General features: G+C 46.2%; 1 protein-coding gene across 2 annotated transcripts in view; it reads left to right on the top strand.

Moving 5' to 3' along the window:
* The window catches only part of LOC129842152 (IQ motif and SEC7 domain-containing protein 1-like), a 274,873-nt gene extending 264,294 nt beyond the window's left edge, over window positions 1-10,579 (top strand). Inside the window, exon 14 of one of the 2 annotated variants that reach the window (XM_055910566.1) lies at window positions 8,035-10,579. In XM_055910566.1, the coding sequence (XP_055766541.1) occupies window positions 8,035-8,469 (435 nt within the window). In that variant the 3' untranslated portion in view covers window positions 8,470-10,579. The remainder of the gene's footprint in view (window positions 1-8,034) is intronic. The other variant, XM_055910567.1, reaches the window with a different exon arrangement.
* The last annotated feature ends 2,341 nt before the right edge of the window (window positions 10,580-12,920 follow it).

Genomic DNA, 12,920 nt, shown 5'->3' with positions numbered 1-12,920 from the left:
TGATCTCTGTTCCTACACCCTGTTCTCTGTTCCTACACCCTGTTCTCTGTTCTCTGTTCCTACACCCTGATCTCTGTTCTCTGTTCCTACACCCTGTTCTCTGTTCTCTGTTCCTACACCCTGTTCTCTGTTCCTACACCCTGATCTCTGTTCCTACACCCTGATCTCTGTTCCTACACCCTGTTCTCTGTTCCTACACCCTGTTCTCTGTTCTCTGTTCCTACACCCTGATCTCTGTTCTCTGTTCCTACACCCTGTTCTCTGTTCTCTGTTCCTACACCCTGTTCTCTGTTCCTACACCCTGTTCTCTGTTCTCTGTTCCTACACCCTGTTCTCTGTTCCTACACCCTGATCTCTGTTCCTACACCCTGATCTCTGTTCCTACACCCTGATCTCTGTTCCTACACCCTGATCTCTGTTCCTACACCCTGTTCTCTGTTCCTTCACCCTGTTCTCTGTTCCTACACCCTGATCTCTGTTCCTACACCCTGATCTCTGTTCCTATACCCTGATCTCTGTTCCTACACCCTGTTCTCTGTTCCTACACCCTGTTCTCTGTTCCTACACCCTGTTCTCTGTTCCTACACCCTGTTCTCTGTTCTCTGTTCCTACACCCTGATCTCTGTTCCTACACCCTGATCTCTGTTCTCTGTTCCTACACCCTGATCTCTGTTCCTACACCCTGTTCTCTGTTCTCTGTTCCTACACCCTGTTCTCTGTTCTCTGTTCCTACACCCTGATCTCTGTTCCTACACCCTGTTCTCTGTTCCTACACCCTGATCTCTGTTCCTACACCCTGTTCTCTGTTCTCTGTTCCTACACCCTGTTCTCTGTTCTCTGTTCCTACACCCTGATCTCTGTTCCTACACCCTGATCTCTGTTCCTACACCCTGTTCTCTGATCCTACACCCTGTTCTCTGTTCTCTGTTCCTACAGCCTGTTCTCTGTTCCTGCACCCTGTTCTCTGTTCTCTGTTCCTGCACCCTGTTCTCTGTTCCTACACCCTGTTCTCTGATCCTACACCCTGTTCTCTGATCCTACACCCTGTTCTCTGTTCTCTGTTCCTACACCCTGTTCTCTGTTCCTGCACCCCGTTCTCTGTTCTCTGTTCCTACACCCTGTTCTCTGTTCCTGCACCCTGTTCTCTGTTCCCTGTTCTCTGTTCCTACACCCTGTTCTCTGTTCCTACACCCTGATCTCTGTTCCTACACCCTGTTCTCTGTTCCTACACCCTGATCTCTGTTCTCTGATCCTACACCCTGTTCTCTGTTCCTACACCCTGTTCTCTGTTCCTACACCCTGTTCTCTGTTCCTACACCCTGATCTCTGTTCCTACACCCTGTTCTCTGATCCTACACCCTGTTCTCTGTTCCTACACCCTGTTCTCTGTTCTCTGTTCCTACACCCTGTTCTCTGTTCTCTGTTCCTACACCCTGTTCTCTGTTCCTACACCCTGTTCTCTGTTCCTACACCCTGATCTCTGTTCCTACACCCTGTTCTCTGTTCTCTGTTCCTACACCCTGATCTCTGTTCCTGCACCCTGATCTCTGTTCCTACACCCTGATCTCTGTTCCTGCACCCTGTTCTCTGTTCCTACAACCTGTTCTCTGTTCCTACACCCTGTTCTCTGTTCCTACACCCTGATCTCTGTTCTCTGTTCTCTGTTCCTACACCCTGTTCTCTGTTCCTACACCCTGATCTCTGTTCCTACACCCTGATCTCTGTTCCTACACCCTGTTCTCTGTTCCTGCACCCTGTTCTCTGTTCCTACACCCTGTTCTCTGTTCCTACACCCTGATCTCTGTTCTCTGTTCTCTGTTCCTACACCCTGTTCTCTGTTCCTACATCCTGTTCTCTGTTCCTACACCCTGATCTCTGTTCTCTGTTCCTACACCCTGTTCTCTGTTCTCTGTTCCTACACCCTGTTCTCTGTTCCTACACCCTGTTCTCTGTTCCTGCACCCTGTTCTCTGTTCTCTGTTCCTACACCCTGTTCTCTGTTCCTACACCCTGATCTCTGTTCTCTGTTCCTACACCCTGTTCTCTGTTCCTACACCCTGTTCTCTGATCCTGCACCCTGATCTCTGATCCTACACCCTGTTCTCTGTTCCTGCACCCTGTTCTCTGTTCTCTGTTCCTACACCCTGTTCTCTGTTCCTGCACCCTGATCTCTGTTCTCTGTTCTCTGTTCCTACACCCTGTTCTCTGTTCCTACACCCTGTTCTCTGTTCCTGCACCCTGTTCTCTGTTCCTACACCCTGTTCTCTGTTCTCTGTTCCTACACCCTGTTCTCTGTTCTCTGTTCCTGCACCCTGTTCTCTGTTCCTACACCCTGTTCTCTGTTCTCTGTTCCTATACCCTGTTCTCTGTTCTCTGTTCCTACACCCTGTTCTCTGTTCCTACACCCTGTTCTCTGTTCCTACACCCTGTTCTCTGTTCCTGCACCCTGTTCTCTGTTCCTACACCCTGTTCTCTGTTCCTGCACCCTGTTCTCTGTTCCTACACCCTGTTCTCTGTTCCTGCACCCTGTTCTCTGTTCTCTGTTCCTACACCCTGTTCTCTGTTCCTACACCCTGATCTCTGTTCCTACACCCTGATCTCTGTTCCTACACCCTGTTCTCTGTTCCTACACCCTGTTCTCTGTTCCTGCACCCTGATCTCTGTTCCTACACCCTGTTCTCTGTTCCTACACCCTGTTCTCTGTTCCTACACCCTGATCTCTGTTCTCTGTTCCTACACCCTTATCTCTGTTCCTACACCCTGTTCTCTGTTCTCTGTTCCTACACCCTGATCTCTGTTCTCTGTTCCTACACCCTGATCTCTGTTCCTACACCCTGTTCTCTGTTCCTACACCCTGTTCTCTGTTCTCTGTTCCTACACCCTGTTCTCTGTTCTCTGTTCTCTGTTCCTACACCCTGTTCTCTGTTCTCTGTTCCTACACCCTGATCTCTGTTCCTACACCCTGTTCTCTGTTCTCTGTTCCTACACCCTGATCTCTGTTCTCTGTTCTCTGTTCCTACACCCTGTTCTCTGTTCTCTGTTCCTACACCCTGATCTCTGTTCCTACACCCTGTTCTCTGTTCTCTGTTCCTACACCCTGATCCCTGTTCTCTGATCTCTGTTCCTACACCCTGTTCTCTGTTCCTACACCCTGATCTCTGTTCCTACACACTGTTCTCTGTTCCTACACCCTGATCTCTGTTCCTACACCCTGTTCTCTGTTCCTGCACCCTGTTCTCTGTTCTCTGTTCCTACACCCTGATCTCTGTTCCTACACCCTGTTCTCTGTTCTCTGTTCCTACACCCTGATCTCTGTTCCTACACCCTGTTCTCTGTTCCTACACCCTGTTCTCTGTTCCTACACCCTGTTCTCTGTTCCTACACCCTGATCTCTGTTCCTACACCCTGTTCTCTGTTCTCTGTTCCTACACCCTGATCTCTGTTCCTACACCCTGTTCTCTGTTCTCTGTTCCTACACCCTGTTCTCTGTTCTCTGTTCCTGCACCCTGTTCTCTGTTCCTACACCCTGTTCTCTGTTCCTACACCCTGTCCTCTGTTCTCTGTTCCTACACCCTGTTCTCTGTTCTCTGTTCCTGCACCCTGATCTCTGTTCCTACACCCTGTTCTCTGTTCCTACACCCTGTTCTCTGTTCTCTGTTCCTACACCCTGTTCTCTGATCCTACACCCTGTTCTCTGTTCCTACACCCTGTTCTCTGTTCTCTGTTCCTACACCCTGATCTCTGTTCCTACACCCTGATCTCTGTTCTCTGTTCCTACACCCTGTTCTCTGTTCTCTGTTCTCTGATCCTACACCCTGTTCTCTGTTCCTACACCCTGATCTCTGTTCCTACACCCTGATCTCTGTTCTCTGTTCCTACACCCTGTTCTCTGTTCTCTGATCCTACACCCTGTTCTCTGATCCTACACCCTGATCTCTGTTCTCTGTTCCTACACCCTGTTCTCTGTTCTCTGTTCCTACACCCTGATCTCTGTTCCTACACCCTGATCTCTGTTCCTACACCCTGATCTCTGTTCCTACACCCTGTTCTCTGTTCCTACACCCTGTTCTCTGTTCCTACACCCTGTTCTCTGTTCTCTGTTCCTACACCCTGATCTCTGTTCCTACACCCTGTTCTCTGTTCCTACACCCTGTTCTCTGTTCCTACACCCTGATCTCTGTTCCTACACCCTGTTCTCTGTTCCTACACCCTGTTCTCTGTTCCTACACCCTGTTCTCTGTTCCTGTATCTTTTGTTTCTTACTAGTGCTGGTCTCAGTGGCTGGGCTCATGCTCTTCTTCACCCTGGTTGTCTTCAGGAGTGGAGGGGGGGATCGGGATACCATCTGCTGCATGCTTGGCCTGCCTGTTAGTCTGTTTTATGTCCAGTCTGCAGCATGATGGACTAATACAGCTAATTACTATACCGCACAGTTACTCTGATCATTGATCTCTTGTTAGTCTGTTTTCTGTCCATTCTGCCAGCATGATGGACTAATACAGCTAATTACTATACCGCACAGTTACTCTGATCATTGATCTCTTGTTAGTCTGTTTTCTGTCCATTCTGCAGCATGATGGACTAATACAGCTAATTACTATACCGCACAGTTACTCTGATCATTGATCTCTTGTTAGTCTGTTTCTGGTTGTTTCGTTTATTTTGTTGTCGTTTTCTTTCTGCTGTTTGTTCAACTGAGACAGTTGTGACACTATGCACCAAGAAAACCTCTTCCTCTCCAACCCTCTCTACTCTCCTCTACCTGAGCCTAACTCCTTCTCTACTGAGCTACAGAGCAGCAACTCTACATTCTATAGGTCAGGACAGAGCAGCAATGATAGATCCTATTGGTCAGGAACAAGATGAGATTTCATGAAGATGTCATTAATCTATTTTCAGCAATATGGCGATGTCGTTGATCATTCCCAGATGTTTCATTGAAAGTAAAGTTCCAGCTAGCACATCGTGAAATGCATGCCTGAGATATCAACAGACATATCCCAAAGTAAAGTTCCAGCTAGCACATCGTGAAATGCATGCCATAAAGCAAATAAGAAAATGCTCATCCAGAAGCGGCACTCCTAGTGGCCGGGGACTTTAATTCAGGATGACTTAAATCCATTTTACCTCATTTCTACCAGCATGTAACATGTGCAATCAGAGGAAAACACTCTAGACCACCTTTATAAAACACACAGAGACAAATACAAAGCTCCTCATCTCCCTCCATTTGGCAAATCTGACCATAATTCTATTCCAGTTTACAAGCAACAACTAAAGCAGGATGTACCAGTGACTCGCTCAATACGGAAGTGGTCAGATGATGCCGATGCTACGCTACAGGACTGTTTTGCTAGCCCAGACTGGAATATGTTCCGGGATTCATTCAAAGGCATTGAGGAGTATACCACCTCAGTTACCAGCTTCATTAATAAGTGCATCGACGACGTCGTCCCCACAGTGACCGTACGTACATTTCCCAACCAGAAGCCAAGGATTACCGGCATCATCTGCACCGAGCTAAAGGCTAGAGCTGCCGCTTCAGGGAGCAGGACACTAATCCGGATGCTTATAGGAAATCCCTCTATGCCCTCCGACAAACCATCAAACAGACAAAGCATTAATAGAGGTCTAAGATTGATTCCTACCAGACCGGCTCTGACACTCGTCGGATGTGGCAGGGCTTGAAAACTATTACGGACTACAAAGGGAAACCCAGACGCGAGCTGCCTTGTGACGCGCACCTACCAGATGAGCTAAATGTCTTTTAAATCAAATCAAATGTATTTGTAACATACACATGGTTAGCAGATGTTAATGCAAGTGTAGCTAAATGCTTGTGCTTCTAGTTCCGACCATGCAGTAATATCTAACAAGTAATATAACCTAACAATTCCACAACAAATACCTTATACACACAAGTGTAAAGGAATGAATACGAATGTGTATATAATAATGTAGAAATGGGTGATGGCCGAACGGCATAGGCAAGATGCAGTAGCTGGTATAGAGTACAGTATATACATATGAGATGAGTAATGTAGGGTATGAAACATCACGCTCTCCGTAGCCTATGTGAGCAACATATTTAAACAGGTCGACATTCACGAATCCGCGGGGCCAGACGATTACCAGGACGTGTACTCAAAGCATGCGCTGACCAACTGGCAAGTGTCTTCACTGACATTTTTAACCTCTCCATGGTCGAGTCTGGAATAGGTTTCAAACAGACCACCATAGTCCCTGTGAACCAATAAAGCAAAGGTAACCTGCCTAAATGATTACCGCCCTGTAGCACTCACGTCTATAGCCATGAAGTGCTTTGAAAGGATGGTCATGGCTCACATCAACATCATCATGCCAGAAACCCTAGACCCACTCCAATTCGCATACCGCCCCAACAGATCCACAGATGACGCAATCTCTATTGCACTCCACATTGCCCTTTCCCACCTGGACAGGAACACCTATGTGAGAATGCTGTTCATTGACTACAGCTCAGCGTTCAACACCATAGTGCCCTCAAAGCTCATCACTAAGCTAAGGACCCTGGGACTAAACACATCCCTCTGCAACTGGATCCTGTACTTCCTGACGGGCCGCCCCCCAGGTGGTGAGGGTAGGCAACAACACAACCGCCATGCTGATCCTCAACATTGGGGCCCCTCAGGGGTGCGTGCTCAGTCCCCTCCTGTACTCCCTGTTTACTCATGACTGCACGCTCAGGCACCACTCCAACACCATCATTAAGTTTTCATAAATAAATATTTTTTTTTTTTTATTGAACTCTGTGGAGCATTTATTTGGGCTGTAATTTCTGAGGCTGGTAACTCTACTGAGCGTATCCTCTGGGTCTTCCATTCCTGTGGTGGTCCTCATGAGAGCCAGTTTCATCATATCGCTTGATGGTTTTTTTGACTGCACTTGAAGAAACATTCAAAGTTCTTGAAATGTTCCGCATTGGCTGACTTTCATGTCTTAAAGTAATGATGGACTGTCATTTCTCTTTGCTTATTTCAGCTGTTCTTGCCATAATATGGACTTTGTCTTTTACCAAATAGGGCTATCTTCTGTATACCACCCCTACCTTGTCACAACACAACTGATTGGCTCAAACACATTAAGATAAGAAATTCCACAAATTAACTTTTAACAAGGCACACCTGTTAATTGAAATGCATTCCAGGTGACTACCTCATGAAGCTGGTTGAGAGAATGCCAAGTGTGCAAAGCTGTCATCAAGGCAAATGGTGGCTATTTGAAAAATCTCAATATAAAATATATTTTTAATTGTTTAACCCTTTTTTTCTGGGTTACTACTTGATTGCATATGTGTTATTTCATAGTTTTAATGTTTTCACTATTATTCTACAATGTAGAAAATAGTAAAAATAAAGAAAAACCCTTGAATGAGTAGGGGTTCTAAAAGTTTTGACCGATGGTGTATTTTTTGTAAATATTTTCTTAACTCTATTTCTGCCTCGTTGGTTAAGGGGTGTAAGTAAGCATTTCACCGTAAAGTGAACACCTGTTGTGTTTGGCGTATTTGACAAATAAGATTTGATTTGATTTGAATGTCAGGTGTGAACATAATATAATCCTTTATAAATTCTCCTGCCTGGTCTGGATGCAGCATGGCCATGAAGGTTCCTTTGAAACAGCCTTGTTTAATGTCACCTGTTCTGTTCCTGAAAACAGAGGCTAAGATATATTCCACAATCCTCGTCCTAAAGAGCTACATGATGTGCAGGCTTTGGTTCCAGACCTGCACTGACACAACCTGATTCAGCTTACAAGATCTTAATGACCAGTTGAGTGTTGGGGTAGAGCGAAACCCTGCACATTCCTGTATCTCTCCAGGACCAGTTTAGTTGATCAGTGGTTGATCAATTGTCTGGTCTGCCCTGGGAAATGGTTGCCAAGTCTACAGTATGTTCTGACTGTACTGTCTGCTCCACAGTGTAACCACTGTTAGTAACTTCACAGTGTGACTGATTGCTTTGTCTGTGTCCTAACTGTCCTCTCTGGTCCACAGGGCTCCATCATTAGCCACCCCAGTCCCCACATGAGACGCAGAGCCACGTCTTCCCGAGACAGAGGCGGTCCTTCCAGAGGACACTCCGCCCCCACCACCTCTTCCCTCCTGGGCTCATTGTTTGGAACCAAGAGGTCCAAGTCCCCCTCCCTGTCCCCCCAGCACCCCACCCTCAACTTCCGTACCGCGCATCCCTCCAACCAACACCAGACGGCCCAGAGCCAGGCAGATACACAGGCCCAGTTGCTTCAAGGAGCCCAGTACTGCCAGAACCCTCCACCCTACCACCACCACCACCACTACCACCCCCCTGCCCCTGGGTCTGCCCCCTCCTCCTCTCATCCTCCTCCCCCTCCTCACCACCACCCACTGCCTCCCACCCCCAATCCATCCTCCACCAAGACCAAACACAGCGGCATCAGCACTGTGGTTTAAGGACAGAAACGCCCAGAGACACACACACACACAGCTCCTAGAGACAGACTAGGGACGGATGAATGGCAGGACCTCTGGTTAGAGCTCCTGTCCCCTACAGGACCTACAAGAGACAATGGGGACAGATGTCTCTGACTGGTGACCGGGACATGGTTGTTTGGATTGACATTATGGATATCTAGACTGAATTCTCAGCGAGAGACGCTCCAAGGGAGAGGGAGAAGAGGAGGTTCCATGGCCTAGCTCTGGTGTCCTCCAGTTGACTGGGTCTGTCAGGAGTACCTCCCAACTGTCCATACAACTAATCGCCACCTTAAGACCGTAGAAACTACATGTTCCTCTAGACCAGGAATGGGCAAGTCGAGGCCCACGAGACGCATGAGCAATTAAAAAATATATATATGTTTGGGGGGAAGGGGGGAACAGTTGGTGTCTCAACTTATTGTTGAGAGTTAGACTGATAGAATACACAATGGCAAAATGTGCAGAATTGGAGGGAATTAACTTTAGATTGATCCTTTAGTACAACTGATTTAACTAGACGCGTTCCTCTAGACTGATCCTTTAGTACAGCTGGGTTAACTAAAGATGCGTTCCTCTAGACTGATCCTTTAGTACAGCTGGGTTAACTAAAGATGCGTTCCTCTAGACTGATCCTTTAGTACAGCTGGTTTAACTAAAGATGCGTTCCTCTAGACTGATCCTTTAGTACAAATGGTTTAACTAAAGACGCGTTCCTCTAGACTGATCCTTTAGTACAGCTGGTTTAACTAGACGCGTTCCTCTAGACTGATCCTTTAGTACAGCTGGTTTAACTAAAGACGCGTTCCTCTAGACTGATCCTTTAGTACAGCTGGTTTAACTAAAGACGCGTTCCTCTAGGCTGATCCTTTAGTACAGCTGGTTTAACTAAAGACGCGTTCCTCTAGGCTGATCCTTTAGTACAGCTGGTTTAACTAAAGACGCGTTCCTCTAGGCTGATCCTTTAGTACAGCTGGTTTAACTAAAGACGCGTTCCTCTAGGCTGATCCTTTAGTACAGCTGGTTTAACTAAAGACACGTTCCTCTAGGCTGATCCTTTAGTACTGCTGATTTAACTAAAGACGCGTTCCTCTAGGCTGATCCTTTAGTACAGCGGGTTTAACTAAAGACGGGTTCCTCTAGACTGATCCTTTAGTACAGCTGATTTAACTAAAGACGCGTTCCTCTAGGCTGATCCTTTAGTACAGCTGATTTAACTAAAGACGCGTTCCTCTAGACTGATCCTTTAGTACAGCTGGTTTAACTAAATACGCGTTCCTCTAGACTGATCCTTTAGTACAGCTGATTTAACTAAAGACGCGTTCCTCTAGGCTGATCCTTTAGTACAGCTGGTTTAACTAAAGACGCGTTCCTCTAGACTGATCCTTTAGTACAGCTGATTTAACTAAAGACGCGTTCCTCTAGACTGATCCTTTAGTACAGCTGGTTTAACTAAAGACGCGTTCCTCTAGACTGATCCTTTAGTACAGCTGGTTTAACTAAAGACGCGTTCCTCTAGACTGATCCTTTAGTACAGCTGATTTAACTAAAGACTCTAGGCTGATCCTTTAGTACAGCTGATTTAACTAAAGACGCGTTCCTCTAGACTGATCCTTTAGTACAGCTGATTTAACTAAAGACGCGTTCCTCTAGACTGATCCTTTAGTACAGCTGGTACAGCTGATTTTAAAATTATATCTACATTATTTATTTATTCTCCTTACAAGCAACATAAAGCACGTCAACACCATGGCTATTTAAAATATACGTCTATCTAAATCTTTATCTATTTTCTGTTTTATATCAATCAAGGAATTACTGGGAATATTTATCACATATATTATTACTTGCCTACTAGTGTTGGCAGAAGCAGAAGATGTGTCTCCATAGTAACAACCTGACTCTAGAATGTGTAGGCCAACATGACAGTCAGTTTATAGACTAGCAGCGGTTCCAGTGTTGTAATACAGCCCAGCCGTAGGTGTCATTTCACTGTGATATTGACAGCTCATTGCCTGTACAATAACAGACATAAATAACTGTGCCAATTATTAAAGCATTGACTAATTTAGTCACTTTGCTTTGTGTATATCGTGCATTTTAATGTATTTTATATAAATAATGATAATAATATAATCAACTGTTTTTATTATTGTTGTTAACAGACGATGGTTCCATAAGGCAGTATTATACTCTATTTACGTAGAAGACCTGTGGTATAGTTTCACTCTTCTGATCAACAAGCCTTTCAAAGCTTGTATTAGTTATTAGTCTTATCAGTGTATATATATCGGGTTACCGTTGCATTAGAACTGTGAGGATTCTACCTGGCTGGTTCTGGTTCCACAGCAGAGTTCTGTATCTACCGACCGGATCTCAGCTGGGTTAGTCACTGTGCTTCATAGAGACAAACCAGATCAGACTGGTTCAAAGTGGATCACTGTGCTCCAAACTGCTTCAGACTAGTTTACTGTTCTACTGACCGGTTCAGTCCAGTTTAAACTGGATAAAACCAGGTCTGTCTCGGTGGGGAAGGAAAACAGAACGAAGCCGAACTCTGGACCTCTTCATGGATTCACCTCAACCTCCACCCAGCAGTCTGGCTGAACCCTACCACTGTTTAATATGGATTCACCTCCACCCAGCAGTCTGGCTGAACCCTACCACTGATTAATATGGATTCACCTCCACCCAGCAGTCTGGCTGAACCCTACCACTGATTAATATGGATTCACCTCCACCCAGCAGTCTGGCTGAACCCTACCACTGATTAATATGAATTCACCTCAACCTCCACCCAGCAGTCTGGCTGAACCCTACCACTGTTTAATATGGATTCACCTCCACCTAGCAGTCTGGCTGAACCCTAACACTGATTAATATGGATTCACCTCCACCCAGCAGTCTGGCTGAACCCTACCACTGATTAATATGGATTCACCTCCACCCAGCAGTCTGGCTGAACCCTACCACTGATTAATATGGATTCACCTCCACCCAGCAGTCTGGCTGAACCCTACCACTGATTAATATGGATTCACCTCCACCCAGCAGTCTGGCTGAACCCTACCACTGATTAGTATGGATTCACCTCCACCCAGCAGTCTGGCTGAACACTACCACTGATTAATATGGATTCACCTCCACCCAGCAGTCTGGCTGAACCCTACCACTGATTAATATGGATTCACCTCCACCCAGCAGTCTGGCTGAACCCTACCACTGATTAATATAGATTCACCTCCACCCAGCAGTCTGGCTGAACCCTACCACTGATTAATATAGATTCACCTCCACCCAGCAGTCTGGCTGAACCCTACTACTGATTAATATGGATTCACCTCCACCCAGCAGTCTGGCTGAACCCTACCACTAATTAATATGGATTCAACTCCACCCAGCAGTCTGGCTGAACCCCACCACTGATTAATATGGATTCACCTCCACCCAGCAGTCTGGCTGAACCCTACTACTGATTAATATGGATTCACCTCCACCCAGCAGTCTGGCTGAACCCTACCACTGATTAATATGGATTCACCTCCACCCAGCAGTCTGGCTGAACCCTACCACTGATTAATATGGATTCACCTCCACCCAGCAGTCTGGCTGAACCCTACCACTGATTAATATGGATTCACCTCCACCCAGCAGTCTGGCTGAACCCTACCACTGATTAATATGGATTCACCTCCACCCAGCAGTCTGGCTGAACCCTACCACTGATTAATATGGATTCAACTCCACCCAGCAGTCTGGCTGAACCCTACCACTGATTAATATAGATTCACCTCCACCCAGCAGTCTGGCTGAACCCTACCACTGATTAATATGGATTCACCTCCACCCAGCAGTCTGGCTGAACCCTACCACTGATTAATTTGGATTCAACTCCACCCAGCAGTCTGGCTGAACCCTACCACTGATTAATATGGATTCACCTCCACCCAGCAGTCTGGCTGAACCCTACCACTGATTAATATAGATTCACCTCCACCCAGCAGTCTGGCTGAACTCTACCACTGATTAATATGGATTCACCTCAACCTCCACCCAGCAGTCTGGCTGAACCCCACCACTGATTTCTTTAAAGCATTTTTTTTAGAGGCTAATAAAACATGCATTTGATTTTGCAGGATGTATTGGATGAAATCTGTGTTTTGCTTAAAGAGGTTTCGTGTTTTGATCTGAAGGACAGGTATAGGAGACGGGTGGGATTCTATGCTAGCCTAGCGGGCTGAAGCCTGAACCTAGTGGGCTGTAGCCTAGCAGAATGACTAGCTGACAGCTGAATGACTCTCCTTGTGTCAGTGTCTGGTTTCACAGTAAAACGGATTGACTGGCTGTCTTCGGGAAGTACAGTCATGGCCAAATGTTTTGAGAATGAGACAAATATTAATTTCCACAAAGTTTGCTGCTTCAGTGTCTTT

Source organism: Salvelinus fontinalis, unplaced genomic scaffold, assembly GCF_029448725.1.
Source record: "Salvelinus fontinalis isolate EN_2023a unplaced genomic scaffold, ASM2944872v1 scaffold_0018, whole genome shotgun sequence".
NCBI lineage: Eukaryota > Metazoa > Chordata > Actinopteri > Salmoniformes > Salmonidae > Salvelinus > Salvelinus fontinalis.
Note: the sequence above shows the minus strand (reverse complement) of the source record. Positions and strands in the feature narration are given on the sequence as shown.